This window comes from Sphaerodactylus townsendi, linkage group LG02 (genome assembly GCF_021028975.2).
Source record: "Sphaerodactylus townsendi isolate TG3544 linkage group LG02, MPM_Stown_v2.3, whole genome shotgun sequence".
In the NCBI taxonomy this organism is placed as follows: Eukaryota; Metazoa; Chordata; class Lepidosauria; order Squamata; family Sphaerodactylidae; genus Sphaerodactylus; species Sphaerodactylus townsendi.
Window position 1 is genome coordinate 43,265,053 of NC_059426.1, and position 27,873 is coordinate 43,292,925.

At 40.7% G+C, this 27,873-nt stretch overlaps 1 protein-coding gene across 4 annotated transcripts in view; it reads right to left on the bottom strand.

The window, feature by feature from the left end:
* The window catches only part of MBD5 (methyl-CpG binding domain protein 5), a 174,131-nt gene that overhangs the window by 12,390 nt on the left and 133,868 nt on the right, over nucleotides 1–27,873 (bottom strand). The window contains exons 6-11 of one of the 4 annotated variants that reach the window (XM_048484065.1): nucleotides 25,206–27,338; nucleotides 14,626–15,657; nucleotides 11,368–11,576; nucleotides 8,162–9,370; nucleotides 4,582–4,641; nucleotides 1,355–1,428 (exon numbers count right to left, since the gene is read on the bottom strand). In XM_048484065.1, the coding sequence (XP_048340022.1) occupies nucleotides 1,355–1,428; nucleotides 4,582–4,641; nucleotides 8,162–9,370; nucleotides 11,368–11,576; nucleotides 14,626–15,657; nucleotides 25,206–27,338 (4,717 nt within the window). Of the gene's footprint in view, nucleotides 1–1,350; nucleotides 1,429–4,581; nucleotides 4,642–8,161; nucleotides 9,371–11,367; nucleotides 11,577–14,625; nucleotides 15,658–25,205; nucleotides 27,339–27,873 lie in introns of those variants that run through there. The other 3 variants (XM_048484067.1, XM_048484066.1, XM_048484068.1) reach the window with 3 other exon arrangements.

The window sequence follows — 27,873 nt, forward strand, 5'->3', positions numbered from 1 at the left end:
TCCTTTCCACTCAACAATCACCCTTTTAGCGCTCCTCCATCTTGAACTTTACTTATTCTTTATTCCCTTTATACCCCACCGTTCTCACCATGGAGATCTGAAGCTGCTTGCATCATTCTCTTCCCCTCCAGTTTCCCCTCACAACAACCCTGTGAGGTAGATCAGGCTGTGAAAGTATGACTGGCCCAAGGTCACTCAGTGAACTTTATGGCAGAGTGGGGATTTTAACCTGGGTCTCCCAGGTCCTAGTCTGACGCTGTAACCACCACACCGTGCTAGATTTCTTCCTTCCCTCTCCTGTCAGCCTATCTATGAAAAATGTTTGGCCCAGCTGCAAAAGTTGTGCCATATCAAGTCACTCAGGTACACTGGGTAGTGTCTGCTGCTGGGGCAAGCTGTGTGGAATCAAGTCATCCAGGTAGCACTAATGTACTTGGGTGAGCAGCACACAGCAAGTTACTTAGTGGTTACTGCTGAATTAATGTTTTTTACTTGCCAGTCATATAAAGAAAACATCTTGCTTGTCATGTAGCAGTACAATAGGTTAATTTTACTGATTCATTAGCAGTCAAAATTCAAAGTGGCATCCAGGAATGGCGCTGTTGTGCTATCTCCAAAGAGGCAATCAGTAGTGTGGGTGCTGGGGAAGCCCATAGCAAAAAATGACTTATGTCACCTGTTTGGTGGCACAAGTCTGAAATGGTGGGAGGGGGCATCCCTGGGCCAAAAGTGGATTGCAATTGGCCAAAATCAGCTCCGCTTCCAGGAATGCCCCCAAATGCCAATGCAGACGCCAGCTTCTGGGTTTGGGCGCTGCAGCAGCTGGCCACTGTGTTAAGTCCCTTGGTGCAGGAGCCAGTGCCACTTTACGCAGCATTGGGGATATGGATGATCTGTTTCTCCAATGTGGATTTAGCCCCCCTCCCAGATTGCACAGTTAAAAGACCAAAGAAAGGCAACAACATTGCAAGGATCCTGACGAGATTTGACTGCAAGTTGTGTAAGAAGACGCAATGTATTAAAAAGATTATATTTTGGATTTTTCTAAAATCATTCAAGGCTTTTGTGATACCTAAAATAATCAAAACACTGCTCCTGTGCTTTCTGTTAACGGTAAGCTTGAGAGAGACAGACATAATTTTTGAGAGTAGCATCATTCTTCCCTGTTGCCTGCAATCAAACAGGTTTTGCAGGTTTTTGAAACCATGTCAACCCTGTAATACCTTTTTACCAGAAGTGAAAGTGAGATGACTCTACACATCACAACCAGCAAACTGTCTCAAACCATTCTTCCATTTCCCACAAAAATTACAACTTATTACCAGCCTGAAAAAATAATTAAAAGGCTACTTACTTTCTATTCCGCTTTCTGACATGGTTGTAAGCTTCCAGACCTTCTGTTAGTGTCTTCAACTTGGCGGGCTCCACCTGAGGAAAGGCAGAAAGATCAAAGCATATTACTCATATATATAATTAACTAACTGCGACTTCACTGATGGACATGGCATTGACTACATTTGCGAAGTCTAGTGGCTGTTGCATCCATACAACTTCTCTGGTCCTTAAGAGCAATTCTTAAGCAGCTCAGAGGCACAACCTAAGCACAAAATAACTGTGTGATCCAAAATGCTAAGACAACCAAAGCATTTCTGAGGAATAAAGTAATAATTTTAAAAATCACAGTTAAAATACCCTTTAGTAGTTCACCCTGCTGAATGCAAACCAACCCACATACATAAAAATATATCTGTCACAAGGAAATAGTAGGTGCATCCAAAACTGTAGAGGATATCCAAAGAGCTACAACCAAAGAGAAAGAATGTTAGCAGTCTTCTACAAGATTATCAGTAGTGCTATAATAGATCAGGTCAAGAAGTTGTCAAACTCTTAGGATAGTGGAAGATTATATCTGGATTTGGCACTTCTGTTTTCCCACAGTCTTCTAATGCAAGGAGACAGGAAGACTTCTTTCATGGTGCCTTTGGTTTCAATCCCTACATATTTTCCATGCTCCCATTAAAATATAAAATTTGCTGATGACTTTACATTTTCCTAAATATTAAATTTACACAGGAATGCTTCAAAACCAGCCATTTTCAAACACACTATTCCAACATTTCTTACATCCCAATCCTTTAATTTGACGTGCCAGATGTCAAGCTATAACAAATAAGTCAAATATTTAAGGTGCCACGGGATTCTTGTTTTGTTTTGGCTTTAGAGAAAAGTTCTAAAGTAGCCCAGGAATGCTGCTTAGGGAGTTTTACACTGTAGGGTTGAGGGGGCATCTTAAGGACTGTGTGAATTACCCCATACCCGACCGTTAGCATACGAAGCTATAGTAGAATAGATTTGCCACATATGAGATATCAGTTAAGTTCTTCTGAACAAAGCCCATAAAATATCAGCTTCAGGTTGAGTAAAATTGGGATGTCCACATGATTTAAACAGAAAGTGGGCTGTTCAACACGCACAACATCTTGGTGCTGTTCGTTATTAAAGACTGTGAATAAACAGAAATTTTGTTTTGGCAACCACTATATGATTTAGCCTGGTGTAATTAACAACAAAGCCACAAAATTGGGCAACGTTACGAGACTTCAGCTGCGCTGAAATAAATAATAAAAATTATAGATTTCAGTAACAGATGGCTCCAGTCAATTCTGTTCCTAATTGAACTTTGCAAAAACAAGCGTTCTGTTCACTTTGTGCAGTCACAGATACAAATGACAGTACAATTATTATCTTTAGATAACTTTGTTTTTAAATTCTATTACAGAAACTGCACACTTCATTTCACCAATAAAAATAGTTAGATTAACATTTAAAATCTTAAATAGCCCCATTAAAAAAATCTTTTATTATCCCTTTTGCGCTACGTTGTTTTTTTATATAAAAAAAACCTCCACGTAGACAAACAGCAGCCAATTTGTACATTTAATGAACCCGTAAACTCAAAAGAGCCAGTGAAAAGTAAATAACTATCTGGAGTAAAAAAAAAAACTTTTAAAAATCTGGTCTGCATAATTTACGTCTGAAAATAGCTGCAGGACTGAGACGTCCCCATTTGTGCCGGGACTCTTCCAACAGCGGTACAGCACCATCAGCAGTACTGAGGTCGTGCTGTGCTTGGTCTACTGTATCCTCAGCAATCGATCTGCGGATACCCTTAATCCCAGAAATTTGAATGAAGGCAGTTTATATGCAACAACACAGCTGTGCCATCACTGACAAACTGCCCCTAAGCTTCCTCAAAGCACCTCTGCCTCAAGTTGTGGGTCCCTTTGGTCTTAACTTTAGCTAAGGAAACAAACAGAATATTTAATGACTTGTTTATAATCTAACACCATTCTGCCCCCCAAATCACTTTGCGTTATATGACAAGTTGAATATTAGTCCACTCGCCCTGATAACTTACCAAAATACAATAGCTTCCTGGCACCTGTTAATATTGGTCTGTATCTGAAAGCATGAGGATATGTTTCCTTAAGGGAGAGTGGAAATTTCTGCAAATACCCCCTTCTACTGCAGACCCCTACTATGCTGTTCCTAAGAGCCTGCTTACCCCCCAGTTCCAACATTTTAGTAAGCTCAGTGGGCTGCATCTGGAGAGATGCATCTGAAAACCACCCAATTTAAATAAACTTAACTGCACAGTTTCTTAATCGCATGGCAGAGTATAGGCTATTCCATCCAAGCTGATTTTACTGCTGTGTGAATCAATTACAGACAGGCAGGTAATAGTATTACTGAAAGAGAATTGTCCTCCTGGATTACATATCTGGGTTAGCATTGTCATCAAGATAGTAGTGCCGAATGAACTTAGATGGAGCAAGCCATGTGACAGTTTCACACAGACCAGGAAGAAGTATTCCATGTCAGAATATTGAAGAAGTATCCATTAGATAGGAGAAATGGCAAAGATAATTCAGTCTGCATTGTGCCAGATTTTCAATGTGCCTGAAGAGAGATTCTATCTGGTTAATTGGACACCATCCATTAATAGCTTCTGGAATGATCCGTTTGTCCTTGTGAAGGGGACCATAACATCCAAAACAAAATTTCAGCATAGACAAAATCCTCAAATCCTGCAAACACCCAAGACATTCAATATGCATTTCCTATTGTCCTTGAATTCTAAAAAAGCTATGGGTGATTATTCAATGTGCTTTGATAAGCCAAGAGACAAGAGATATGAAGTCCCACAGAAAAGACTTGGAATGAACTTTGAATTCAGGCTGGGAATCTAACATGCTTAAAACCACAAAGATCTAGAGTCATATCCTAACAAAATATACACTATAAAAACACAGACATTTAGCAACACGTGAATACTAGATAGTCTGCAGTATATGTCATTAATTGTGAGAGAGCAAATGTATGTTTTTTGGTATGTGAATGAGATGACATGGAGTTTTGTGAACTCCTAAAGCTGTTACTATGATGCAATAAGGATCCCAGCAATATCAACAAGTTAGGTGCCTGTAGCAACCACATGGATTACAACAGGGGAAGATGTGATAGTCCATGGGTCACTTCTATAGTTGACAGACCACATGCAGAGAATTTTGGAGGCCATACCTTCTTGTTTGGTTGTGTTTCAATGCACCAACACTTCTCAAGGGCACTCCTCAAGGGTATCTGAGAAGAATCAAAGTAGTGAAGAGAGCCCTGTGCATCACGACAAGTGTGAACAGCCTGATTTAAGCAGTTCATTCCACTGTGGATCAATCAACACAGATGGTCTTTTCTTAGCAATGAGCTTTTTATTCCTAGTTGTTCAGAACATGAGGTATTTTGAGAATGGAATAGTACTTCCAGTCCCTTTGGTAAACAAAGTGTAGATTTCTTGGGCAGTGGCAGAATCAGACAGGCACTCCAGAATGAATAAAAATCAGGTGAAGAACTCAATCACGTTTGCTAATCTTAAAATGGTCAAAACTCAGTGATCTGAGTTGCAAGGAAGGTCAGAGACTCCTTACAAGGATGCTGAAAGGAAGTCAGAGTCTCTCATTGAAGAGAATGGTGGATTGAATGGTGGTTATGATGTTGATTTTAAACACTTTGAACGAGGCTAGAATGGGACGCCGAAGTAGCAGCTAGTAATGGAACCAATACAGTCGTTCAATACAGTAGTTGAAATGAAGAATGTGGAAACATAATGAATTTCGTCTGGATAAAAAGTAATTTTAGAACAGATGAAACCTCCTTGAGCATTTATTAATACGAAGTTGTTTGAGAATATCTCTCTTATTCCCACAGTCACTGCACTTCTTCCATTGTGTGACCGATTCTAATTAGCATATCTGGGTGACATACACTCGTGAGGGAAAGAGGATGTTTGCAATCCAGAGACTGAGGGATTTCTACAGTAGCGGGATTAAAATAATTCAACAACCGGTTCCGGTGGTGGGATTCAAATAATGTAACAACTGGTTGTTTACAAGTACCATTTTAACAACCAGTTCTGCTGAAGTGGTGCGAGCCTGCTGAATCCCACCACTGGATTTTCTAGTCTGCAGAAGACAGTCATGAAGACAGATTTTGAGAAGACATCGAAATAAGCAGAAAGAAAACAATCCTAAGCAGGTCTACTCAGAACCCCACCCAGGTTTACTCTCTGGGCTTACTCCCAGAAAACTGCATTTAGTGAGTAGACTTAATACAGCTTGAGTAAACTACTTTGTTCATTTATCAGGAACTATCAGAATTTGTTAAAGTATATAAGAAAGATATTGGAGGCAAGCATTTGAGATTGTCTTGTGACAAGAAGATTATTTACACATGCATGCTCATTATTTGACTTGTCACTTTAAGACTCAACTGAAAGTATGAATAATTGCTATTGAAAAGTTTTATCTTTGAGCTGATATTAGAAAATATGAATGTTCCATTTGTGGTGATTCACCCACGATGGCTGATTTATGCATGCTCGTTATCACATTATTATTATTATTATTATTATTTATTAAACTTGCTATACCGCCCTATCCCCGGAGGGCTCAGGGCGGTGAACAACATAAAGTCATACAAAAAACATAAAATCTTAAAATCTAAGCATCAAAGTGCAAGGCCAGAAGTGATGCAGAAGTTCCACCTTGAGGAGTTTCACAATCCCATTCTTGGTTTTGACCATGCAGATACTTAATGCAGGCTAACTTCCCAGAGTCCTCAATATGAAATCTGTATGAACGTTCCTTTCTGCGGTTTGGTAAATGACTTGGGAATGAATGTAAAGAGTTTCCCCCAAAAGCTTGGGATCTCCTTTTTCTAAAATGTTTAGATTCAAAATCCAATGCAAAGTATTGAATGAAAGAAGACATAGGACTTAAAAACAAGGAAAGAATGGCATGGCAGTAATATGAACTCAACAGTGTTTTGTGCTTATGCAAATGCAACAATTTATTAGTAAATTTATCTGCACCATAAACAGGTCTGATTTTTCAGACTGACTGTGAAGCTTTGTCTCTTACCCCTTTTTATAAGAATGGAAAGACTGAAGCAACTTTGAAATGCAAGCTTTAAAGGCATTTGTTTAAACAGATATTGAGGATCCCTGTTACACTGAACTGATACTAATCATTCTTCAATATGATGGCAATTTCCCCAGGGAAATACTTTGCAGTGTTTGTAAGTGCATAGTTGTACAGGAGAGTAACAGTGGATATCTTTTAACACAAGAAGTCTCTATGATTCCCCTGTGTATGTTGTTATCCCTCTGGAAACGATGAAAGGAAGAAAACGGGCTGCAGTCGTAGGTGCAGTATCTTCATTGTGAAGCTAAAATGCTGTATCAAATGCTGAGCCTGGAGAAGGTGGCAGAAGGCAAACCCCCACCTAAGTGAAGGGTCCAGTACTAAGGAAGAATGGCTGTAAGCATATTAAGAGAGCTTTTCCCCTACTCATCACAACCAGCAGCTATTTAATTGGAATGGTCTATATTTTCCATGGTGGCTGGAATTCTAATTCTTTCAGACAGGTGAAGGGGACAAGGGAACAAACCAGAAGGTCTCAGTGAGAACACAACCTTTTCACTCTTGCTGTCTATCTCCTAGAAAAAGTTGATGGCTCTTAAGTCTGACATTTTTCAACATTCTTTAGATAGATGCATAAATGCCTTCCCATTCCACATATTCGATAGCTGTGGAAGACCCAGAAAGTAATGGTGATGATCCTAAGTAGTCTGTAGCTTGCAATCAGGATGGGAATGACTTTCCACGAGAAGGCAATTTTCAGTAGTCTTTCCTAAGCACCAGTAACATGTGATCCAGTTCTTAGCTTCCCTTTTTTCAAGGAGAAAGACAAATCTATAGTTTTATTCTTCTAGTTACATGGCCTTTGTCAATACAGAAGCACAGATTTAAAAAACCCAACATTCCACAAGTTCCTTACTCTGCTTCAGACAGTTTTGTTAAGTAAGGTGAATAAGATCTAAAGGACTTTTGTGATTTGAAGTCCACTTCAGAGTCCTGAAGCAGCTGCTCCAGAAGGTCAGGGAACTCTCCACAGGGCTCAATGTGGCAAGAGACGATACAGCCAATGGCCAGTTGGCCATTGCTATGTATGTTCAGAATTACATGCACAGATGATACAACCAATGGCCGATTGCCACGTATGAACAGAATTACTCAATCACAAGGGTGTTTGGGACCCAGCCAGGATCTATTTTTATCAGCTGATCCTAATCCAGTTCCTTCATGTAAAATATGCACATTGATTACTACTCCCTCTATGTTACTACGCATATTCTGAAGTAAACTAAGTCCTATTGCAAAACATATGGTCGAAGGGGGGTTAAATTAAAGCAATACATACACATAATGGTATACTCAAGTGGCATCAAATAGCACGGTATTATTTGACCTCTTTAAATAAAGAGGCATACGCATTTAAATAAAATAAACAATTAATGCAGCATCTTATGTATTTAAATTTTTAGATAGATCCTATATCCTAAGAAAGAGACTAATATTTCCAAAGAAACTAATAAAAAGTGCAATAGTGACATATAATCTTGAAATAGGAGCTAAAAATCCATCAGCAACACTAACAAAAGACATGACTCCCCCCCCTTTAACGTAAGACACAAGCAAAACTTGTGACTAAAGCAAACACCTTTGTTAATAAATATATATAAATATATACATTTGTATAAAAATACCTTCCCATCCTCAGTGCTTTGTTGACATGAGTTGTGAACATCGTCTTCTCTTACTAATTTACCAGGCCATGAAGTCAGTCCTTTTATTTGGCCCCAGACCAAGTCCCCAACATTAAACGTCCTTGGCCTGTAATGTATCAACTCATTGGAAGAAGGGGAATCGGGATTCCTTAGGTCATCTTCACTACTAATGCTTTTAGCGTCTGAAGGACTAGGCACGCACCCATTAATGCCTTTGGCATTAAAGTCTCCATTATAATGGATGTAGTCTTTAACGAGAGAACTTTCAAAGCTATTGGAGGAACTCGGAGACTGCTCCTCCACTGCCAGGTCTTGCTTAGACGCATTCAGCAACTCTCCAAACCCTCTGCTTTGTGGAGGCCTGTTTCCATTTATGTGTGCGCATCGTTCCACAGTGTTCTCTAGTCTCTCTTTAAAACTCATCATAGTTCTTTTGTAATGGCTATATCTGAAGTTCTCCTCCAACATTTTATCGCTTTGACAGTTTCGCTGTGGTAATAGTATTGGATGCTGCTTGCCATGGACCAATGGCAGTGTGGAGACATGATTGGGTCTTTCGTGGCAAGGGCTGCTGTGGATATGGGATGGATGATCTAAAAACTCCTCACACTTCCATCTGTTCATGTCCCCTCCAGGGCTTTGTTCCCCTTCCCACTGTTTTTTGGGTGTGTTGCAACCCGTTGGTTTATAGTATTCCAAGCCATCCCCCTCGCTGGAATTTTTAAGATGTTCTGAGTTCTTCAGTATTCGTGCCCCCCTAGAGTTCCTTGCCCTACCTTCGTGATCAGACATGCCAATGTTTCTTCCATGGATTACCGCGCTGACAGCACTGGAGAGATTTAATGGATCACCAATTGAAGCTGTAAAGGCACTCATGGCACTCAGAGCGGGGATGGGGCTCATTTGCGTGGTACTGTTAACAGCAGTGGTGATTACTACTTGCATCCCCTTGCTTGCGGCATCTACAACGGCTTTGTAGATAGCGTCAACTGAAGCATCACCCTGGGCACCTAGGCTGGGGTTGTCCTTGGTCTGCTGGCCAACAGACGGCTCTGTCCTTTGCTGCAAGTTACAGGGAGAATCCTGAAAAGGTGGAAGTGAGGCGTTGGGACTTTCAGGAATTGGCGGCATCCCCATCTGAGTGAGCATTCTCTTGTTTAGAAAAGCAGCCTCTTCCTGCATTCTCAACTTAAAAAAATATAAGAGGAAAAAATATTGCGTTACTGATAACGAATATTTCATTTAAACCTGAATTTAACACTTAAGCAAAAACAGGATTTCCTTCGGGGGTAAGCGGTATATTACACTGAATGAATAAACAAATGAACAAAATATATTAGTGCTAATTACTTTTGCTTAGTGGAAGAGGCAAGCAGTGATCTTCCTCACTGCTATCTATCAACATCTCCTTGTGTAGTTCTCATCCTTAGCTAGCTTTGAGGACACAACGTAAGTGAAATGCAGCGTACATTTCATTCTAAGAAAATCATAATTTGTTACATAAAATTTAGTTATGAACCTACTTTAAAGAAATGTACACCTCTGCAAGAGCTCTGATTTTACTTCTGCCTCTACAGAAATACACTCAAATGTCTGAAAAGACTCTGGGAAAACACATAACCAACTTCCCACCAGCCCATAGAGAAATCCTCCACCTGCAACTCTTATACCAGCCTGTAAACACCATAGGGTACCACAAGCAAGTAGTAGGCACAGCATAAAACATTTCGCTAAGTAGCAAGTTTAACACCAAGCAGAGTATCTTAAAGTTTCCATGCATGCCTTTCTTTTCCCTCCAAAGCGGGATTCGCCCTCCCCTCCCCCGGATTGAGCTGCCCGTTATACTTCTGGATGGGATTGTAAAAAGAAAGCACAATGGTAATCAGAAATGCTATGAAAATGGCCTTTATTGCACATGCAGACCACAGAATTAATCCCTTGGGTTGCAGTACTGCACACGTTGCTTAAATTCAATTGAAATGAATGTGATTTATTAAAGATTATGTGCAGGACTATTTAGTCAGCTCAAAAGAGAACTTTACTCTTGAAATTGATAGCTTCCACCTTCCTTTTCTGGCTACAGCCCATTGTGCTCCCCAAACAGTGGTTTGTGGGGGAATGAGAACTTTTTAAAAGGTTCTCTCAGCAATCCCTTTATTATTCAATTCTCAGTCACAAGCTGCAATCCAGTGCATAGTTATAAGAATTTAAAGTCCAACTGAACTAAAGCAAATATAATTTTGCACAAGGTCGTAGGCTTCACTATTATTATACCAAGTATGTACATCTTCCATAGGCTAAGATCTATAAACTTATTTTATTTTTATTTATTTTTTAGATTTGTAGACCGCCCCATCCCCAAGGGGCTCTGTTGTCTATCAAACATCATAAGGAAAGCCATCCAGCAATACCTGCCATAGCTCAATTAAAATATCTACATAATTAATTCTAAAAAAGAAACACATGCACAATGAAAGCAACACAACTTCGATTTAATTGTAAGCTACAGTTTTGACAAATCAGGGAAATGACTGGCAGTCTATACTACCAGAATGATGCATTTTGTTTACCTTTCTTGAGGCGTCAAAGCTGTTCTTGTGTTCCACCTAAGTAGTCATGTGTTCAGATTTTGAGTTTGGTGGTTTCATTATGAGTTTAAATACATGAGGCATTTTTCCTTTCAGAATCTGTGTGTATGTGTATATTCTGTCAAGTCACAGCTGACTTATGGCAACCCCATAGGGCTTTCAAGGCAAGAAATGTTAGGAGGCGATTTGTCTTCTAAGTGGGCTGAGAGAGTTCTAAGAGAACTGTGACGGGCCCAAGATGACCCAGCAGGCTTAATCTGGAGAGTGGGGAATTGAACCCGTTTCTGCAGCCCTTAACCATTACACTTCCTTGGTTTAGCCTTTCAATGTGACAGCATTAGCTCGGTAAAAACCACTGGGAAGATGTTTTTCAGGGAGTGGGGTGGGAATGCATTTATCTGCTTACCTCACTTGCCAGAGTGAAAAACTAATATATATATATATATATATATATATATATATATTAGTTATGAACCTACTTTAAAGAAATGTACACCTCTGCAAGAGCTCTGATTTTACTTCTGCCTCTACAGAAATACACTCAAATGTCTGAAAAGATAGATATATATATCTTACCAGGCATAAAATTTTCCCTACCTGGAAATTCTGGAACAGACAAGCCATAGGGTTTGGATTGTTAGGTGGCCCAGGAATTGGGGGCTGTCCTTGAAAACCTTGGAGATTCTGATAGCCTTGGAAAAGCTGCTGCTGTTGATTTGGAGGAAACATCTGATTGTTGTTGAACAGTGACTGCAGTTGCGTTAGCTGATGGTTACTAAGCGCAGTGTTTATCGATGACATGTCACCTGTAATTCCAAACACAGGGATATTTAAGTCAGCGGCTTTCCAAGGGTAAGCATCAAGCTGTGTTGTACAAGGTATCAGAAGCAATGCATGAATAAAATTTCTCTGCTATTAGTGAAACTAGTTCTCTGGGATTATACTGCAATAGCACAGATTTGCTCATAGCCTATCTGAACTTTTTCTGCAAGACAATCTAATTATGGATTTCACTTGTCAAAATAATGTGTTCTTTAAAGTGGTCACTTTTTTCACAATGTTTCTTGAGCAGAAGCAACATTCTTTGCAGTTTATCGAACCCAAAACAGTGTTAGAAAACTTGACTTCACAATCAGCAAATTTTTACAAAATTGCCCCTTTAAGATGTGTGCTATGTTATTTTAAAAATTGTCAAAACACAAATATGCAAACCAATAATGATAAGTAAACATTTTGGTGACGCATATTAATGCAAATTGGCACATTCTTAAAGAAGCAGTTTTAGGAGTTGCAGCCTGAAAACAAAAATGAGAGGTGACAACAGCAAAAACACTTTGACAATACAGGCAAGATTCATTTTTATAAGTGGGATTGGAAGATATTGAAGTGTTTTCTCATGTAAACTAGGGACTGCACAGTTTCTTGTTCTGAATACTGCATCTAAGTAGGGTTGCCAGACAGGGAAGGAGGAAGGGTCTTAACAGGCATAAAATGAGGCCTAGGCTTAAATGTCACAATTAGGCTTGGAGATTCGGGTAAAACAAATACCAGATTTGGCCTGAATCTGGGTGAATTCGGGCATATTCAGGCAAAAATTGGCCGAATATGTCCTACCGAAATATAAACTAATGCAAGGTATTCGGCCTTTTTTGGGTGTTTTTTCACATTTTGGCCTGCAGGGGGCACATTTTTAAAGCTAGCGGCACCAGAATTTCAGGTTAAAACCTGGAGGCTGTCCTGATGATACCAACCGACTTTGGTGATGTTTGGTTCAGGGGAGCCAAAGTTATGTACCCCCCAAAGGGGGCCCATCCCCCATTGTTTCCAATGGGAGCTAACAGATGGGGCTACCCCTTTGAGGGTCAATAACTTTGGCCTCCCTGAGCCAAACTTCACCAAACACAGGTGGTATCATAAGGACAGTCTCTGGTCATACGCTGAAATGTTGGTGCCGCTAGCATTAAAAATGCACCCCCTGCAGGTCAAAACATGAAAAAACACCAAAAAATACAAAAAATTCAAACGAACCAGAATTTTTCGGGTATACCCGAAAATTCAGCTATATTCGAATATGTTATTTGTCTTATTTGGGCATACCGCTAATTTTATGTCTGAATAAATCTGAATCCAAATTTTACTGAATTTTTAGGATATTTACCAAGCCTAATCACAATGACATCACTTCCAGAAGTGACATCATCATGTCGCTGACAATGAGTGAAATACTGTGGTATACAGGCAAAAACTCAATGGTAGAAGCTGCTTTTACCATAGTGTTTTGCCCAAATATCAGAGTGTTTCACGCCTCATCATTGCAATGTTGACGTCTAGGCTTCATTTTAAACCTGGTAAGACCCCTGCTAGTCAAATAAAGGATGCCAGGTGGAGCGGGTTCAAAGCAGGGGATCCGCTGACCCAGTGGGAGTCTGGCAGCCATACATCAAAGTCTATTCAAACAAAAGGTACAGCTTTTCAAGGAACTGGGGAAAAGATAACTCAGAACATTTGTTACATATTGAAGACTATCAGACTGCAGGTCTGCTTAGCTCGCAGTCATCTATGTAGCAGTTTTCCAGGGCCTATTACATTAGATCCTGTTAACTGGAGATTCCAGTTAGGATCTTCCACATACAATGTATGCAATTTACTGCCTTTCCAAAGATGTATAGAAGTTCTGTACACAGTTCTTTGAGTCTTATGTAACAATTCTGATGTCAGATTAATTTTCTGGTATATTTTTAACAAATTAGGGTGGGATTTATACTTAAACGAGGGATAAACAGCTGTATAGAACTATGTCTGATGAACACTAATTCACGAAAATACACATGCAAACACAATATACAACTAGGAATATTCACATAACAAAATACCATATTGCTAGAGGAAATACCATTAATCTTGTTTTAAAACTTTGTTTTTTTTAAATCAATACACTTGCATTTTAAAATAATTTATTTTAGATAAAGAATGATGTTTTAAACCGTGATTACCTCAGGCTATTTTTGTTGACTGGATTGACCTGAGAACTATAAATGGCATGACTGATGTTTTAATTATTAGCTGAAAGCTGCCTTAAATGCCTTATGACAGTAATAGGAATATAAATTTAAATATAAAAAAGGACTTGGCAGAGTCTTGGGTCCAATTCATAGTTAAATCTGTCTTTTATATAGTCATTTTGAAGGCACTTGTTCTACAGTACAAGGCTCACCATCAAAAGTCACTGGTAGAGGACATTACTGCTTAGGGTTTCAACATGTGACTTGGGACCCCAGCTTCCCAAGCAGTTTGAAAAACTTTGGTTTGGAAGCTACCAAACAATGAAAAACAAACACAAGAATATAAAGCTACAGCGCTAGAAGGATTACTCTGAACCTGCGCAAGCCTATCACACTACGTTGTGTACTAGTTCACAGCAATCTGATTGGGTGTATTGATGTTGGAGTATTTCAGATTCAGACAGACTTGGAAGGTTCTCATCTACTGCACAGCTACTCGTACTAACCCTGTGATGCCGTAGAGATTTTAAACAAAACGCTGCATCCCAAAGAGGCACCTGCACATGGATGAGATTTGAAAATTGCAAAAGCCATTCCAACTGGTTGAATTAATTTAGATGACATCAAACCTTCTAAAACGATAAGGGTTTTCAAATATGCTATTTAAAATTTTCTGTCAATTGTACTTGCAATTTTTCTCTGGAATGGTTAAGACAAGATGACATAGTATAAACCTTTTAGGGGGAAAAAGCGCAATGAAATGGAATTTTGGGAAAAAAAGGTAGAAAATAGAAGCTTTCCCCCCACCACTTTTTGTTTTCTTTTTCAAAATCTGTGAAAATATTTAACTTACCAAGTATACCCGTCCCCAGTAGAGGGTTAAGTAGCTGTGGCACCACAGAGTTACTGTTGAGTTTAGCTGGACCAGATGTACTCCCAGCATTATTAGATATGCTCAGCAATGTTTCTGCCATTGACACCACTGATGTCCCACCAAGGGTTGAGACAGACAGTGCTGCCACTGCTGATGATGTAGTGGCTGTGGTAGTGGTTGCCTGGGAGGAGGTTGCTATGGAAACCTCTGGATGGTTAGCAGTGTTTCCCGAAGTAGAGTTCAGAACACCTCCCAACAGCTGGGGATTCAAGCTCATTAATCCTGAGGCCCCAGTGACAGCTGGGAGGAAGAGGGGATCTGGAGTAGTGTCTGTGCCCGAAAAGCTTGGGAAAGGGTTTCCCAGGGGGCTGGTTAACAGGGTCTCAGCTCTGTTGGTGTCTGACTGACCGCTTAGCAAATGATCTGGTGGAGGGGCTGTCATCTGTGTAACTGAGGGCACCGGATTGTTTTGCTGTTGCTGTAAAAGATCTGAGATGGATAGATTGAAAGGTGCTAAAGGGAACATGGCGGCTGTTTGGGCTTGGTTCTGAAGAAGGGCTGCCAGCAGCTGAAAATGAACAGGTTGCGGCACCTGCCCATCCGCATCACTGGAGAGCAAAGCTAAAGCAGCATTTACACTTGGGTTGAGAAAACCTAAAGGATTGAGGTTGACCTCAGACTTGCCTTCTCCTGCTGAAGGCTGCAGTATATTTAATAGATTCTGGTTTAGGAGGTGCTGCTGATTCACTGGCAAAGAGAAAGGTAGAGAACTAAAAAGATTTGGATTCAAAGAGTGCGGAAGATTGTTGTTTGAAGCGCTGTTCTGTGGAAAATGCAGAGCGTGTTCATGTCCGACAAAAGGAAAGTCATTCACAATGGGGAGCTGGCTATGGAGTGGGTTTCCAGCTGCAGTTGTGACAATGACACCATCTTGAAGAACCGAGGTGGTCTTGGTGATGGCTGGTTGACTGGTGCCAGCTATTGTAGTGGATGACGATGGTCCGGTCCTCCCTATAAATGTAAAATAAAGTTTCAAAAGATAAACATGACAACGAGGATTGATAATACACTTGTCCGTAAAACTACACGAGGTTCACAAACACAGCAAAATAATCTTCTAAAATGTTCCACATTGAAAATGCACTATAATAAAATGCAAGGTATCCAGAGCCGTGGTAATTAACAGAACATGCTTTCAACAGTCCGTATAAAAACAATTCTGGTTTTACTCGTGGATTTTAACCTTGTGTAAATTAAATGGCATGTCACGTAATTACAGTATTTGTGTTAACTGTAATTTCACTCTTAAACTCACTGAGAATGGTATGAAGAGCTCCTGCCATTTCCTTCTAGAAGTTTATTTCAAAGACTATTGAGCTTGATCCATTAGATCCAGGCATTTTGGAATGGGATGAAGAGGCATTTACCAAGGTTGATATTATCTAGGTCTCAGTTAAAGGCAGTTCTGTTTGGTCAAGGCCTTTAGTATGCCTCTGCCTTAGTTTTTCTTTCTGGTTATAAATGTTTTTTTGGGTATGATTCCCTTGATTTCTGTTCCGGTTTTGAGTTTTATAACATCCATTTTAATATAGAAGTTCTGGTTTAAATTGTCTCTAAATGCTATAAACAAGTTTGGATGTCAAAAATGGAAAGATGCAGTTGGAAAATTTCAAATGAAAAAATATATTTTGCATTCATTCATCAGCTTAAAAACACACCTACAACATGACCGCGCACTTACTACATTTGTAACAACTAACAACACTAATGGAAGATGCGGCAAGTCTAAATTCTAGTGATAAAGAGTACGGAGGTTAAGAAGGGAGATTAGCAATTAAAGGAAGTGAATTCTGCTCTCAAGACTGCCACCATGTGGCTTTCTCCATCTAGGACATAGTGATAAATGTATCTGTCCTACAAGCTGGAAGATGCATTTACACAAAGCACTGCTCTGGAGTTTTTCAGCAGAAAAAGACTGGGAACTAATATCAAAGTTCATTAACAGTTTACTGAAGGTATCAGTATTCATAAGGCTTAAGGCATTCTTTTCAAGGAAGGAACAATTGAAAGATAAAACAAGGTTAGGATTGTAACTTCCTAACCATCCAGCTCCCCCCCACCCCGCCCCAGCTCCAAGGGGCATCCATTGTGTTCACCCATGTAAACTGCATGAAGTCATGGTGTCAAAGGTCATACATAGAAAGTGTACCATCCCAGGCCCACTGAAGCCAATGGCCTTAGGCTGTTAATCTGAGAAAGGTTTGAGCCTGGATTCTAATAACGAATTCTGAATTGTAAAGCACTTTGTACAATAATATATATTGCAAAGGAACATCAGGTCATATTTACAGAGATCAATGGATATACAGCTATTATATGGGAACCGCTTCCATTTCTTTGAATAATTTTCTGTGGAAGTAAACTACTTTGCTTTTCAATACTTTGGTATTCCATTATTAAAGCCTGGGGAAAAAAATGCCCTCTTACTTCCTCATGATTGATTGAGGTAGTTTCACTTGAAGCAGTGAAAACAGCATGTTAAACAAGTGTTTATCAGGCAAGAGGATAAACAGTTCCTAAATAAACAGAGCTTTCAAGGGCATTTTTAAATTTTAGCACAGCAAAAGGAAGACATTCTGCAGTTCCAAGAAAATGTAAATGCAAAAAATGGAAGTTAGTGCCACCAATGCATTATTTTATTCTTTAATAAGTGGCAGCAAACTGCTGACAGAAGAAGGCATCAATCACATTTTTTTGCAACTCCACAGTCACAGCATTGGAAAGATGAAACCAAAGTACAGACAGAATCCAATATTACTTACTATCTAATAGCTCAGAACTGAGCTACACCACTCCTCCCCCCGCATCAATTCTAGTATAAAGATTCATCATCTCTAATTAAGCCTAGCAAGAGAGATCAGAAAACTGTAAGGTGCAGCCTAGTGGAAGGCTAACTGACTTACATTGAACATTTCCATGCCAACATATAAGATTGGATCCTAAAGAGCTACAAGATGGAAGGGATTTCCGACCAATGTCCCCTTCCCATTGTGGCCTCTGAAAAGCCATTTCTGAAGGTCAGGGGCTCAGAAATGGGAAATATTCAGTTATTCAGAAGCACAGAAAATCAGGAGGCTATAAAAAGCAACCCTGCTAGGACTAGTTATGCATTGAATTCAGATTATGTACAAAATCACTGTGCTATACAGACTGGTGTGTATCCTACCACACAGGCATGAAATGTGGAGTTTCCCTGTGCTCAGATCATGAACCTCACTGAACAGTCCACAGGCTCACCATCTTCAGAAAAGGATTGCAAGGAACCAGGAAGTGGAGAGAATATTTCCCTATATAGCAAACCCTGACCAATCTTCTGCAGGGACCCACCGTGAGAAGCCTGACTATGAAACCTCCACCACCAGAACCTCCTTGTGAGCTCCCAGATCCTGGGACAGCTATGCATCAGTCGTGGTGGAGAGGGCCCAGACCACCAACCCTCCCCCTTCCAACAGGAACACTGGAGGCAGTAGGTTCACACAGATGCAGCCAACAGAAGACACACCGTCAAGCTAGCATCCCATGCTCTAGCCCAGGGGTCTGCAACCTGCGGCTCTCCAGATGTTCATGGACTACAAATCCCTCTCCAGATGTTCATGGACTACAAATCCCTGAGCCCTTCGGGGGAGGGTGGTATAAAAGTAGAATAATAAATAAATAAATAAATCAGCCCCTGCCAGCATGGCCAGCATGCAGGCAGGGGCTGATGGGAATTGTAGTCCATGAACATATGGAGAGCCACAGGTTGCAGACCCCTGCTCTAGCCACTAGGCCAGATTACTGCAGACCCTTGAAGAATTCTGGCCTCATTAAGACCTAAGTGAATTTTGGACACTGCCTTTAGAATAGCTGGGGCTATGTCCCCCCAGGCCAGTGGTGGGATTCAGCCGGTTCGCATCTCTTCGGCAGAACTGGTTGTTAAAATGGTGCTTATAAACAACCAGTTATTAAATTATTTGAATTCCACCACCAGAACTGGTTGTTAAATTGTTTGAATCCCACCACTGCCCCAGGCTATTTAAGAGGAGGGCAAGGAAGAAAGCTTTGAGGGATCAACTGGATTGTGAGGCCATTACCCTTGGGCTCCAGACCCTAAGAAGCTATAGCTGTCAGAATAAGGCCCTACTCTTGAGAAGAATGGTGGGTTTGGAGACCTGAGGCCAGGACACTTTTTTTCCTGCAGCTCCTTTCGGCACATCTGGTAAGATCATGCTGACAGTCATGGGATCCATGTCCTGAGCAGCCATTGTCCTTTCTCAGTCCATTTGATCGGCATGGCTGTTCTTTCACATGGGTCCTACGATTCCAGGAATGATATTACTAAGGGATGGAGGGGCGGTAAGAACAGAGAGTCAACAGGAAAATGTGCGCCTTTCATGCATGGATTGTTGGATACATGCCATTACAACAAGTGCCTGAATATAAATAAAGATTATATTTTATAAAGATCATATAAAGATTACCATTTTGACAGGCGTTCTTAGAGACATGCGTTATAGTGGGTAAATACTAATTCAAAATAAAAACCTCATCCAAGAATCTTGACTTTTGCCCCGATGATTAAATGGTACCCACAGGAAACATCACTTGTCTTAAATGCATCTGTTTTGATTGTCTGTGACAGATGCTAACTATGAACTTGATTCTCCATGGTTTCCTATGCCACCCCAAGTATATAATTAAAAAAAAAAGATGGCACAGAAAATTTGGGGGTGCTTAACCCTTTAAATAAAATTAAAGTCAAGATAAAAATAAAAGTAGCTTAGTTGCGATTAAATATGTGCAAGTGATTGCCAATTTTATTCCAGTCATATTCTTGTATAAAACTGCAAATGCTGACAGATATATAGCAAAAACATTATTTCCATTACAATATAAAAGTTAACCTAGATTTTAAAGGTAATTCCATAAAGTTCTTAGTTACTTTGTGATCTGTAATACCAGCCAATGATGCTTCAGAACATGACTATCATGTCTTATTTTGTTAGTTGTGCTACTACTAATTACATTTGCTTTTTTTCCACATCAGTTTTGAGATAATTGTGAAATATACTGATGCTACTTCTATTATTTTGTGGTGTTTTAACCCCCCCTTTCAATTTTTTTAAAAAAGATTTAACATTGTTCTATAAACTGGGGGGTTCCCATGGTTTGTAGATCTTTGTTTATGACGCTAATCTTTGGATTTAAATTCCAACAGATGGAGTCATGTTGATATTTAAATAAACTGAAGATTCCTGTCACATTTTACTAATTCTTGGGCTGAATCAGAGGCTCCTTCCGCACATGCGGAATAATGCACTTTCAAACTGCTTTCAGTGCTCTTTGAAGCTGTGCGGAATAGCAAAATCCACTTGCAAACAGTTGTGAAAGTGGTTTGAAAACGCATTATTTTGCCTGTGCGGAAGGGGCCAGACTGAAAGGCAAACTAGCTCTGGAAAAAGCTTCATCTCTGGCTGTATCTCAATGGAGGTGGGGAAGGGCAAAAGCAGGCTTCTGACTGGCTTGCTCCCATCTACACTGCACTCGGCATGGGCAAACCAGCTTCTGGTGGCAGCAACCACTGGCTCCTACAAGACAGAGGCTGCTGGCTTGTTCAGGCACCTCCTGTCCACCTTATCCAAGGGCAGGTCTGCTGACTCCTCTTTACAATGGCCCTCGCCTACTTGGTGTGAGCCACTGGCTAGCTGGAACTTTCCCTGGTGGTTGTAATGCCAATCTACTCCTGTCACCAGGGTACAGTCCTAGTAGGCATGACAGACTGTGATCCGACAGGAAAGTTAGCATTGTGAGCCCTATTTGTTCCTGCTAGATAGAATTCAAGTCATTGCTTCTTTTGTAAGATTATGTATTTTAAATAATCTAGGACAGTGGTGGCGAACCTTTTGCATTCCAGATGTTATGGACTACAATTCCCATCAGCCCCTGCCAGCATGGCCAATTGCCCATGCTGACGGGCTGATGGGAATTGTAGTCCATAACATCTGGAGTGCCAAAGGTTCGCCACCACGGATCTAGGACATTACTTCAAGGATGACCATGGCCTGATGGACTCTTATCTGATTTAATTCTCTATACACGTGATGGTGATGGGTAAACGTTTACGTCCTTGCAGTAATATATAGGTTGTTCTGGCTTTATGTACACATGTTTATGCAATCTTTCCCATTCATTATGAAAAAAAGGAGAATTACATCAAGAGTACTTATAGCTCCTCCTCATGGTGCTCAAAATGGCGCACAAAGATAACTAATCATCACTATAGATAATGGAAAACTTTCTTTGTAAGGGTAAACTAGGCCTGTGACAGTTTTAACCTTCTATACAGCCATCTGATCCTGTTTTAAGTCAACAGTCTGGGTGGAACCTCTGCAACGTGAGTACAAGGATCGGTGATCTTTCCTACTGTGCCCTCCTCCCAGCAGCACCATTCAACATCAGGAAAATTGATTCCTATGGCAATGGGACCCAAATGGAATAACAACCATGTGATTGGGGGGGGGAGGGGTGCTGCACTGCTGAGGACAGGGGTGAAATTGCCCTCCCCTGGCAGCATAGCTCCTCTGATTGAAGAGGCAGGGAAGATAAGTTCATCCCTTTCCTGCCAAGCCCACCAACCCTTGTTGCTGTTCCCTATCAAACAGGCTCTTAACTTTCCTGGGACTGGATGGGACTACTGGAATGAAGAGAACATGGACACATCCATGGCCATCAGCACTTTTTGCAATCCAACCCAGTGTCTTATTTACAGGCAGGTGTTCACAAGTGCATTCCTCAGCAGCAGTTCTGACCCTGTCTTATTGCAGTCCTGTGCTGGGACTTTACAACAGTTGTGGTCAGGCAGTTTATACAGTAGTACTAATTTGCAGCAAATAGCCAAAGGGCTGTTACTATCTTAGATAGGACTGAAAGTACATAAAAATGTAGGGGGTAAAAAAATGTTAGCTAAAAATGAAGAAAAACAAACATAAAACGTCCTACTTGCATCCCCAACCAGGAAAAAAAAACATCATAATAAATGTGTAAATTAAGCTACAACAAGTTGTGCGTTGAGCTTGGCTGTGGCTCATTTTTCAAAGTGGCCCAAGCATACGATGAAATCATGAGGCTGATGCGCAGGTCTACATTAGCTACAAGGAAAATAAACATAGCTCAAGAAGAGCTAAGGTAGCCCCAAGAAAGGTGCATCAAGGCTACCCACAAAGAAGGCAGAACATAACACAATGAGGAAGGAGCTTCAATTCGAAAGCTCTTCAGAAACACAGGTGCAGGACATTTTTCACGTGTAGTCAGCAACTTGTTAGCATAGCTATTAGCATAGTTTGAAAATGTGCACCAGTGAAAGCAATTCTGAGTTTACGAGAGGTTATGTTAAAAAGGCAAGGAGCTCAGTTATGGCTCCTTTTGATCAACCCAAACCATGGGAAAATTTGGAGCTGGTTATGGCATCCCTTTCAAAACAGCATCTAAGCTGAAAACCCAACCATGAAGTCTGGAGCCATCTGGAGGAACATGGTAGGAATCAGCTGGTAAGAAAGAATGAAGAATCTGATTAGCAGACTGATCCAAAGGGAGGGAGTGGTTGAGTTGTGGCTGATAGGAAAAGAAAAAAACCTGAATGGCACTGAAAAGCTCCATTGAGGCAAACCACTTACCACCCAAATGCCAGAAAAGGGGGGTAATCCCAGACCAAAACTCCTCTGGAAGCTGAGTAAAGTCAATCCCACCCCTGGGAACACCCCCCTCCATGCAAGAACAGCCTCCTCCAGCAGAAGAGTCAACTTCTGGATTTGGGGGTCGTGTCTAGGAATGATCATTATCTAATGGTGCAGGTTGTCTTAGATAAAAATTTTCTATACTGCACACAGGGTAAAACCTTGTCTTTCAGTTAACTCATCCTACAAGGAAAAACAATCAGCCTTTTTTTCCAGTTTTGCCCCAATTTTCCCTCTGGAAAAACTGTACACATATTTTGAATGTGAAAAGTCTTGACATAAAAAGCATTTGACATAGTTGAATGTTTCACAAGCTTTATTTTCAGTGGTCCTCCAAATTTCCCAATTTTTCCTTCAGAAAAATAGAAAAAATGTAAAAAAAAATTGGGGGAAAGATCCTTTACCCCAAAGGCCTTCCCATCTCTTCTCCTAAAATACAAATTAAAAATCAGTACATCAAAACAGCACTCCAGAGAAGTCAACTTTATTTATATAGACACATTTGTAATGGATGCACAGAGTATCCCAATTCTAGGCACATATGAGAAGCCCTGGTGCCTGTAGTCGTCAGCAAACTCTGTGGTGTTCAGGTTTGATTCCTATTTGCTGCATGTTATTTTAAGGACTTGGAGAATAAATCCACTATCTTTGATTTTATCCTGAGGGTGGCGAGAGAGTTATAAAAACTTTCCTCCACGGGCTATCAGAAACTATTGCAAGTGGGAAAAAGGGAATGTCTAAAATGCAACAGCCCATCCATTTACCCACTGCCAAATTTTGAATTCTCTTGAGAATGTACCAATGTTTCATGGCCTCTGGTAGAATAAGGTAGGCAGACTAGTGCAAACCAAGGACAAAATGGTTGTCTGTTTTCTCTGTCAGATAAACATTTGCCATGCTGCACATAAGGTGATTTTTAAGGGCCAGAAGCTGAAAGAGTCAATAGAACTACATTTCTAATAACCATGATGGTAAATGACCATCGTTCAGGACTAGCATATACTTTACTCCCCACAACAGCCGGGGGGAGGGAGGGTCACGTGCATTTTGTGATCCATGAACCAAGAGCTCAGATTCTAGCCACAAAAATGTTCAGATACCTCAAAGCATACTTTCCAGGACGTGAAATTGCCTTGCCTGAAATGAACAAGCTCTGGCTTCTTATGCCTTTATGACTCAAGAAAGCAGCAGTTGCTAACAGTTGAACCAGCCTGTGGAGATTATCTATCCCCAAGGCCCAATGCATTTCCATTACATCTATTAGCTAAGCGCCCCTATCTTATTGGGATGAACATCAAGGCCGAAACATTTAACACTCATACTAATTCTGTAACTTTGTGGCAGTACAAGTTTTTTTTGGCCTTAAAAAGGTATGCTGCGAAAGTCAAATGAAACGTCCATAGAATGAACCACGAAATGTACCAGGAAATGCTTCCTTTTCTGGCCCAGAGATATTCCAGTTTTTATTTAGTTTAGTTTCCAACTACCTCTTTTACAAGCAATAAGATTATTCCAGCCCTTTAGAGATTAGTTTAGACACAGTTGTCAGCTGCATCTTGCTCAGAAATCCTATTATGAAAGCAAAAGTAATATACAGAGGGGCTAGCAAGAAAGTATTCTTACTTGGAGATAAAATACAGCAGCATATCATGCTTCCTTTTAAAATTTTTCCCTTTATTTTTATTTTCTCCGGGGGAAAAATCATATCTCTGATTCTCTGGTTCTGATTTGTAAGACATTATTGGACTACTATTAAAGATTTAAAACTGCCAGAAAATGAGAGGGGAGTGTGTTGTTGAGGAAATCTCCCTCTAAAAAACAAAGTGTGGTATTCCATGTGTAATTTCATACCCCCAACAATGGAATGAATTATCCACAGATACACACACAAAACACACACACACCCCTTAGGATTTTTTCCCTCTAACCAAATGTTTATCAATCAACAGAAAATCAAGCAAAAAATCCATTGGACAGGTTCTAGTTCCACAAGAACAAAAGTGAAGGTGATATTATTTGAGATCTGAAACAGCATGTAAACCTCAACAGAATCCATAGAGATCCAGAGGAAAATCATTTATTCTTCTGGACTCACTCAAAAAATGAAAAGCCCCTATAATCAGCAATTTTGCCAATTTTGAAAAAAAATATTTTTTGAGTGATCGGTCCTTTTGCCTTCCACTTTTCCATGCCTGGAAAAATAGGAACAGCTGGACATGAGCTGCTATTTGTGGTGGGTTTTCCAGGCTGTGTGGCCGTGGCCTACGAGACCATGGCCTCACAGCCTGGAAAGCCCACCACAACCGGTTGAATCTGGCTGCTATATTTGGGATTTCTACTGAATAAGGGTTACATGTTATAGTGTCAATTTAAGATAACATGCCATTTAAGTATGAACAGTTATTGGTCAAACAATCTACAGTCACATTTTTGTTCACATCTTCTACTATTTGACAGGTGTTTGCTGGTATATCAACAAAGTGTCACTCTAAAGTCTAAATATGCATCTACTATGTATGAGCTCTATTGCAAAGTGATTGGAAGGAATTTCTTCACTATCATAGACAGACAACAATATGAATCAAAGCTCAAACAGTGACTTCTGAGTGGAATCACTGCAGAACAAACTCCAGTGACACTTAGAGAACACCATTCCTGTGTACCAAGATGCCAAAAACGTGCAACAGAAATGTTCATTCCTCTGTCTTGAAGAGGGGCAACAAAATTCACATTGAAAAAAACTCTTATTCAGCCTCTCAGCTATACAGATACCTGCCAGAAACATACCTGTTTCAGGACTTGTTTGATTGCAACTGCTCACAATGCTGTTTGGTATCATTGGAGTGGAGGCCGTTTGGATTCTTGGCTGAGCTGGGTTCACATGTAATGAATTTCCTAAAGCCATTCCAGACTGACTGAGCACCCCACAGTTCCCACTGGCTTGCATCTGATTTATTAAGCCTGTAAGATGGTTGTTTGGACCGGGGCTAGTTCCGTGGCCAAAGTTAGTGTTTGAATTCTGGCAGTGCATACTTTCCCCTCTTAGAGGTATATTCTGTGTCAGTGAATTCTGAAGAGTGCCAGAGCTCATATTAGTGTCTGTAAAATGCAGCTGGTTAGCAGAGCAAGGCAAAACAGTATTTGAGCTCCCACAACCAGTAGTGCTATTGCTGCTCATATGAGAGCTTTGACAACTCATGGATTGAAGTAACTGGGACATAGAAGTGATGGGAAATGAACCTTGGTTCTGCTTTCTTATCAAATCAGGCCCAGATTTAGGAACTCCAGAACTATCCAACTGAGTCTGTCTAAGCAAACTCAACACTGTAGTGGTTGGTGGTTTCCTTTTCCTTAAAGGGTCTTTTTGTTGAGACATCAGTTTATCTCGTAGTGCTGCTCGACCACTTTGCCCTTCATTTGATGGTAGAAGCATGTTGGCAGTAGGAGGAAACATGGTGTTTAAAGTGCTATGTCCATCATTGCTGCCACCACTGGCAACGGGTCCAGAGTTGCTACTGCTGTTGCTATTGTTACCAGCAAGTTTATTTTGATTTGCTAGCTGTGCTTTGGCTGCTGCTGAGAGTAAACTACTAGCTGGAAAAGAGGCAGCATTGTGCTGGTTCAAGATCTGATTTAAAGGCATTCCCAGCAAGCCAGGCTGACTTTTCATGGGCCCACTTCCAGCAGATGCGGATGGGAAAACTGCATTGCTTGGAGGATTTAATACATTACTCATTCCAGCAATCAATGGATTAGGGATGTCTTTATATTGTTGGAGTCCATCAGTCTTGGTAGAAGGACTTGATGGCATGGATGGTCTAGGAGATCCTATTGTTGACCTCGGTGATCGAGGAGGAATTTTAATATTACTACAAGATGACTGTGGCCCTACTGGAGGCATCATGAAATTTCCATGATCAGATGATGTGGAAGATGAGCGTGATCTTTGGGGTGAAGCCTCAATCCGTCCAATCCCAGATCCCATCATATGGACTGGCGATGTTACTGGTGAGGGTGAGAGAGAGGTTGAAGCAGTGTGCTGAACTCTTTGCAAATGACTCCCATGGTTTGTATGACCAGGTTTTACAGTTGGCAAGGGGAGATTACTTGGCAAAGGGACAACGGCTGGAGGCATGCTTACATTCATCACAGGTACCTGAGAGTGGACATTTGAGTGATAAGTACTTGGATTAATGATAACAGGATTCTGATTCACTGGTTTGCTAGGAATAGGATCAAGAATGCCAAGTGGGTCCTTTTCTGATGTCAATGGCTTTTTCTGAAGAGCACAAGAAGGTGGTGGTTGTGGAGGGCCTTGGGGTGGTTTGTGGTGAAACATTGCACGTGGCATTTCCATACTAGCCGAAAAGGTACACATGGGTTTTTTCATTACTGGACTTTTTGTGGTCAGGGTTGGGGAAAGAGGTATATTAGTCCTTCCAGCCATTGCACAAGATGACTGCACAGGAGAACCATGTAGCATTACCGAAGGTGGGGATAAAGGGGTTCTGTTCATATGAACAGGACTAGAGTTAGGTGCTCCATGAAAACCAGAATTATTCCTCGTGAAAATATCTGGACTTCCAAGTGGGTCTGTCCTAGGAGAGATTGAGCCATCTCCATAGATTTGTGATCCTGATGAAGCTGGACTAGGCATTCCTCCATGATTGCCCCGATATGGAGACTTCTGTCCATGTTCATTACTGCCCAATCTCTGCCTGGGGTAGATAGAATGAAGTTCTTGTTGCTGGCTTGCAGTCATCTCTTGCACATACAGCCTACCCATGGCATTTGAGGCCCCCATCATCAGCTTGAAAGGGGTCTTACATTCCGGCATCACAGAATTTGTAATCGCTTCATGTGATTTGTTTCTCACTGATCTTGGAGTTGCAGCACGTGAAGATACTACTGGAGTTGCACCTGATTCAGAGAAAATATGAGTTAGTATCATTCAACTAATTCTTTCATATGAACAAAACTGGAAAAAGCATTGAATGGGAGGATTAGATACAGAACAATATATAGTGTGCAGGGGCCCTGAATCAGAGATTATGTCTAGGCAACACATTTCCTACACTATTTACAATCTGAAGAAGGTGCTAGGCTGACTTCTGCTGCATTGCCATCTCGCCACTGAAGTGGCCTGGAGGGTATTTTCCACTGGATCCAAATTTGGTTGTCCATGGATTATCTGAATCTGCCTTTAAAGCAAACTCCAAATACATAAGAAACAAATCAAAATGAGCCAGATATCAAAGCAGAACAATGGTTATCAAGCAATTTAATCAAAGGCTTTCAATTCCAATACATTTTCAGCAAATACAGGCATGATTCTTTCTTGTTCACTATTCAGATGTACTACTGCTTATGAGGTCTCAGCAGTGCTGGGCTTGGAGCCCTGTAGTACGCCAAGGAAATACATGTGAAAGGCTAATGCATCGTCTGGGACATCCTT